This window comes from Acanthisitta chloris, unplaced genomic scaffold, assembly GCF_000695815.1.
Source record: "Acanthisitta chloris isolate BGI_N310 unplaced genomic scaffold, ASM69581v1 scaffold8658, whole genome shotgun sequence".
NCBI lineage: Eukaryota > Metazoa > Chordata > Aves > Passeriformes > Acanthisittidae > Acanthisitta > Acanthisitta chloris.
In genome coordinates, this window is record NW_008687541.1 from 49194 (window position 1) to 56122 (window position 6929).

General features: G+C 50.5%; 1 protein-coding gene across 1 annotated transcript in view; it reads left to right on the forward strand.

Moving 5' to 3' along the window:
* Positions 1–6929, forward strand: part of LOC103807892 (C-C motif chemokine 19-like) — a 22649-nt gene that overhangs the window by 13945 nt on the left and 1775 nt on the right. Inside the window, exon 4 of the mRNA XM_009080640.1 lies at positions 5532–5720. Coding sequence (XP_009078888.1) covers positions 5532–5720 — 189 coding nt within the window. The remainder of the gene's footprint in view (positions 1–5531; positions 5721–6929) is intronic.

Sequence of the window (6929 nt, forward strand, 5' to 3'; positions counted from 1 at the left end):
TAAACACTACTACAATCCTCCAGGCCAGGGGAGCCCTGCTTTTGTCATGTAATGCTTGTCTTTGCTAGAGACACAATCTCAAGAAGTCTGTGATGTGATGGGACCACAAACCTGTTTCACACAAACACAGAGTGAAGAAAAAGCATTTCCCAAACCTCCACCACCAGCAGCAGTGGTTGCAGGGAGGCAGAGGGAGCTGAGCATGGGCAACATCCACATGACCTGCTGCTTATGGTAAAAGAGCTTGCACAGGACACAGCAAGCATGGGAGGAAACCAAGCTCTCCATCCGAGTGGTTCTCTGCTACTCTTTTTCAAGGTCCGATTTTGGTACACGTAAACCAGTGTCAATTCAGAGCTGACACCACATCAGTGTTCCAGACATGTTTCCTACTGCCATTCACTGGGTTCATCCCTCCTGGCACCATAAAAATACATCCCATTCTCCTAGTGTACTTGGACAGTTGTCACAAGTCTGTGCATGGCATACTGTACCTGTGCAAAGCCACTGAAAGCCACCTGGTTTGCAGCAAGGCTAGCCTGCCCCAAGTGCATGCCAGTGAATACTTTCCAGCTAAACGTGGAAGTTTGTCTAGTGAGTTCTGAGCCATGCACAGGTAATGTCTCACACCAGCACTGTTTACCTCTGCAGTGAAATAAGTTGCTGATTATGCAACAGTAGATTAAAGGGCTTCCAATATCTTTATTGGGTACAAGATACACAAACAGAGCCTGGTACTTCTCTTCAAGGAAACAAGAAGTGAAAGTAAATCTAAATAATCAAGGGAGAACTTGGCGCCTTATCCCCTTTTTTGCAGTCTGATCAGGTTTACAGATTACACTGCCCTGGGTACATTTGTGTAAATACAGTGGTACCGTGCAAGCTCATATCCTTGCAGGGACAATATCTCAATCTTGCCCTCTCTCTTCTTGCATTACCAATACCAATTTGACCTTTGCTCCTGATGGATTGTGTGGCTGGAGAGGTACTTTGTAACTCCTGCCACGAGCTACAAGCAGAAGGGTAATGGGGTTGTGTTGTCTCCTTGCTACTCTTGGCACAGCTGAGCAGCACAGGAGAGATGTGAGACACTTTAAGTCCAGATCCTAGACTTATCAAGAGGCTTCCCTTGGTGTGACAGGAATGGGACCTGACACCTGGGTGGGCAGCATTCCCTTCTTGTGTCTCATAGGGTTTTTGCTGCTGCCCATCATCCCAGCAACCATCTTCCTTGTTTGTTTTTTTTTGCTTTTTCTTACTTTCTGAGCTTTGAGGAAGGGTATACGGATTGCCTTTCTGAGCTTTGAGGAAGGGTATACGGATTCCCTAAAAAGGGAATTTGCACTTCCCTTTGCAGCTGATGTCCCAGTGAAGGTGGCAGATCCTTTCTGTTTTTTTTTCTTTGAAGTGGCTACCTTCCTGAAGGAATGAAAGCATGACCTTTCAGGTACCCTTCCTCTGGGAATCAGATCCCACTTGTAACTCTTTATGGGCTTCCAGTCCTGCAGGATAGGAAGCACTGCAGAGGTGAAGAAGATCTGTAGATCATCTGTTGAGTCTTCACCATGGATCCTCAGGCCACAGTTTAGGAACTGCGGCTTTCAAAGGATGGTGATGCAAAAAGGTAGAGAAAGAGTTTATTGCCTGGAGAACTGGGCTCTGGAGCAGAGCCAAGTTCCTATGCTTATGCAATAAGAATAAACAAATGGTCAAAATCCCGCAGGAAGCAGAGCCCTCTGACACATTGCAGGATCTGAGCCACTAACAACACCAACTTCTTCCTTTTCCTTTATCTGAGGCTTCAATTTCTGCTGGCTTCCCCTCCTGTCAGGCCGCAGCAAGCTGCCATCCTGGCAATGGTGGCAAATAAATTGTAGCATGCTTCCTTCCATTTCACAGAATCACAGAATCAGTTTGTTTGGAAGGGACCACAATGGGTCCAGTGGTCCAACCTCCTTACTGAAGCAAGGCCGCCCTAGAGCACATGGCTCAGCATTGTGTCCAGACAGTTCCTGAATACCCACAGTGGGGAAGAATCCACAACCTCTCTCAGCCTTTCCTCGTAAGTGAGGTGCTCCAGTCCCTTAATCATCTTTGTTGCCCTTCACTGGACCCAGACCGGGAGCTCCATGTCCCTCTTGTCCTGAGGAGGACAGAACTGGACACAATACTCCAGATGTGGCCTCACGAGGGGTATTTTTATCCACCCTTGGATATGGGTCCTTGAATTCAATGTTCTCTTTAGCCAGGCTACAGGCAGGAGTCTGAACTTCTCGACTGCCCCAGTGCCCCTGAAAACATAGTGACACCTACTGCAGGGTATCAGGGTTGCCTAGGTAACAGCAACTGAAGCAAACGTCCCATTGTGCTGGAACAGCCCAAGAATAATTTCTGGTAGGTTTTGGCTCAGGTTAGGTAGCCTGACCCCAAGGGTGGGCATCATTCCTGACCAGGAAGCAGTCCTTGACAGAGCTGATTTCCTAGCATGGATGTAACTGGAGGGTCCCTGCTCCTCTCTATGCAGTCCTGGGTATTTGTTTCTGCACTGTGTTTCTGATAACGCTCTTGGTGTGTCATGGTGTATTACTACCTTTATCTCCCTGAAGGGCGAGGCCAGATGGGTGTAGAGAGGTTCATCCTTCAACTCTGCACACAGCAAAAGCATTTCCCCAGATCCTTCAGCTACCTTGCTTGCTCATGCCTCTTATCCACCCCCTGCTGGGAGATCTGGCCCTGAAACAGCACAAAGGGGATGCCCAGCCCCGCAGTCCCCAACAGCCCCAGCACAGCCCCTGTGACTCTGCCAACACTGCCCCCATCATGCACGTGGCCAAGACCCTGGGAAAAGCCTCTGGGAGAGAGGTGCAGGTCCTTGCCCAGAGTAGCTCAGTGCAACTCTGTCAGAATTTCTGAAGCATTGTCTGCTTCATGCTTAGAGGATGTTTTTACTTCACAGCACTAGCTGAGGGATGTGAATGGAGTCACCCTGCTGCAGGTAGGAGAGGACATGGTTTTCAGTTTGCTCCAGAATCCCTGTCTTGCTGGTTATCTTGAGACTACTCAGCACTGACATGGAAGCGGGGTTCAGCCTCTAGGCATCTGAGATGGGCCCTAAAGTAAGCTGGAGGGGTAGGAGGGTGGCTGCTGCCCATGGCAGGCTGTCACCAATTTGAGATGCCATGCAGAGGCAGGAAGCAACTGCTTGGTGAAAAACACCCCCAGAACCTTGAACCTACAGGGAAGAACCAGAACTGCTCCCAGGACCTGGACTGGAAAACTGGAATCAGAGACACATCAAGGCAAAGATATGACATCCTCATGTAGGGGGACTTGTCCATCCCTTGGTGTCCTCAGGCCAAGAGTGGGGGTCAAACCCTCCTGCATCTGTAAATATCAGCTTAGAAGAGAAGTAGCTATGTCTGTGCTTAACTGCTGCTCCGCTGCCTTCAGAGGCTGTGAGTTTGGCAAAGAGATGGGGAAGCCTCAAACCACAGGGATGCACCACAGCCCACACCACCCATGTTGTCACTGCTTCTGCCCTGATCCCATGTCCCTAGGCATCAGCACATACCAACACAAGGGCTGGCAGGGAGCCCACCTGGAAATGGCCAGAAGGGCTTTCTACCTGCTCGGCTTGTGGATCAGTGGCTGTCATGATGGGTCACTGGTTTGCTGCCCTGAGCCACGAACTGTGGACTGGCTCTTGACAGCTCCCTCAGTTTCTGTTCCCCTGACACTCTCTTCATTTCATTTTCCACATTTTTCAGTATGACTATAAATAGCCTTGTGATGGACTTCCCAGACCTCATGGAAGAAGAGGCAATAACTTCTTCCTGAAGGAAGTGGCCGGAACACCTGAAGGACCCTTCTCACCCAAGTGTAAATGATACTAAACAATGCGCCCAGGTAGGAAACTGAGGCAGTGAGTGCAGAGGAAGCTGCAAGGAGCAGAGCTCTGCATCACTTTGTGGAGGGAATACAGCTGCTGCCATTAGTGAATTAATGCTTGGTGGGGGGCTGCCATTGGGAACCCCACTGTTGGGGTTCTCTGATGCTCCTCAGCACTGCTGAGCTATGGGGCCACAGGCTTGCCACAAAAGCAGGCAGCATGCTGTGAATGGCCGAGTCCCACAGCGGGTCTCCAAGGAGTCCTTTGAGTGGGATGTTTTACTTCTCATTCTGCAGCTCTGCACCGGAGATGGCTGCCCATCCCCTCCAGCCAACCAGAGATCTTCATTTCAGAAACAAAATCCTCCTCTGAAGAGACTGTTTTCGTCCTCCTACATGTTGGACTGGGGTGGGTCTGCAGGTAGACCTGTATCCCGTGTCTTTACCCTTGAATGGTGTCAGAAGCTGCTGATCTCACAGCAGCTGGGGTTTTATCCTTCCACAGATCCCCTCCTTCACACAGGACAGACACAGCTGAGATGACACACTTTTCTCTTGACATTGCCTAATTGGCTTGATTTGTCCATATTAAACATTTACCATCCACAGTTAGCGCCTTCATTAGCTATGACACATCACGTTTAACTGCAAAACAGTATTTCAGCAGTGCCAGGGCCAGCAGCAAACACTCGGGAAACGTCTGCACGCGGTTAATACAGAGACTACAGGAAAATATGGGTCAGAATTCAAACAAAAGCACACAAGATTGAAAACACATCAGATCTGGCAGAAGACCTTAGACGAGTGTGCACATCCACATGCACAACCTTCATCCCTGCCTCCTTTATTTACACCAGCATAATGACTTGCCTGTGGACACAGGGGCTTGCAAGGAGGAATGAGCACACATTTGGTTTGCAAACCACAGTGTAATTAATTCCTAGCAAAGCTTCTTGGCTTCAGTCTGTAGCTGTGGAAGTTCAAGGTGCTACCCAAGGTTAACCAGATGCCTCTCTTGCATGCTCAGGGTGCTCAGTCCCACCAGCACAGGGCCAGAGATGGGTTTTCCAGCACCAGGGAGAAAACAGGCAGGTGGGACAGGAAAAAACCTTAACCAATTACAGAAAAAGCAAGATGAGGAGCATGCCGGGGTCCGTGCCGCCCCCAGCCCCGCTCCGAAGCAGCCTCATGCCCTTCCTCTCCAGGGCTTTGCCCCAAGGTGTTTCTCAGTCTCCTCTCACAAGGACAGACGTAATTCCTCCAAAGGCTGTTTTGAAGGCAATGTTTGCCATCTAGTGGGAAAACAGGGTCTGCGTATCTCTCTTGCCTGCACAAAGACGGGGCTTCGGATTGTCTTGGCAGTAGTTAGGGGCCACCTTTCCCCTCGCCTATAGACGAGCTGCGGCTCCCACGCCCTGTGGGGAGTTCCGAGGAGGAGGAGGGAAATCTTGAGAGGTGGTGCTGGCTCAGCTTCCTGCAGGCAGCTCGCCACGCTCTCTGCTGCCAGCCATAGATGCCTGCCTGACTCCAAGTCCTTGGAGTAGTCCCTGGCTCAGCTGGTGCCCAGCATAAGTGGGGAGCTGAAAAAAGTGCTCTGGAGTAGGGGAAAAAGCACCATATCCTGGATAAATGATGCCTTTCAGGTCAGCAAACCCCTGGGGATTGGCACCTTCCAGGCTGGCATCCTCTCAGGCATCACTGTCTTCCAGGTTAGCATCCTCCTGGGAATCAGTACTTTCCAGGTTGGCATCTCCAGCATTCCAGTGGCAATCAGTGCCTTCCAAGTCAGCATCCTTTCTGGCATCAGTGCCTTCCAGGTCAGCATACTTTCGGTGAGCAGTGCTTTCTTTCTACTTAGCTTTCTTCTGGGAATCAGTGCCTTCAAGGTCCACAGAGCCTCCTGCAGATCAGTCATCATCCTAGGAAGGTATTCCAGGTGTAGACACAAGCCTGGCACTTTTAGCACCTTACTACCTCCAGATCCATCCGCACAGAGGTAACTATGCCAGTATCAGTGCCCAGCATGTATGTGGAGCTCAGCTGCTGCCACATCTGGTGGATCTTCCAGTGTGGAACAAAGGCTGGGAGTTGCTTCTGCACTGGCAGGGCTCATGTGCTGTAACCCTGCAGAGCCATATGAGACTCCCAGGGGCACATTTAACTCTGATCCATCATTTTCATGATTCAGAGAAAGGCACAGCCCTACAGGACTCTGTCTGCCGAGCACCTGCTCCACGCAATCCTGAAAATGTGGGGAGAACTGGAGTGCCCCAGCTGGTGGAGAAGCTCTTGCATAGGGCTGGGCCATGCTTGTTCTGCCCATGCAGACAAAGCAGCTGGTGTGGCAGTGTATGAAGGAGACCATAAGGTGCAGCTGGTGGGAGGACAACAAGCACAGAGGATCCCTATTCCTCCCAAGGGAATCTCCCAAAGCGTATTCTGCTCTTTTTCAGTCCCTGCAGCTCTGGGGGCAGCTGAAGAAGATGGAATTTCTGCCATGGGGAAGGAAGATCATCCCTGTGCAAGTGACATGGCAGCATTGAGGATGTGTGGTCCTCATGTCACACAACAGAAATGTGTGCAGGGGAACATGCAGTGGATGCCGGTGTGCATGTATCCCCTTTTGCCACCACATTTCATGGCAGGCACATGCAACACTGGGAACTCTTGCTTGGACAATGTGTTCCATGTGTTGCTAGTGTGGGAAAAAAAAAAGCTGTCAGGAAAAGTTGTGGGCTCAGTGAGTGCATCCAAAGAGCTGCTGCTGCTCTGAGGAGGGAGCAGTCATTTCCTGAGAGCATCATGAGCAGCAGTGTTTGGGCAGAGCTCAGCTGCTGGCTTTAGCCTCCCAGCATCTCTATGGCCAGGTGCTTGGCATTTCCTGTCTGTGAAAGACCAAAAGCATCCTAGAGACGGGGAATGGGCCAGCCCCAGCAAGCAAAAGAAAAAAATTACCTATTCCCAGAGGGAGAAGCTGACAATATGGCAGCAAGAGTTGTCTCAGGCCTCTCCACATCTGTTTGCATGCCAACACATCTGGC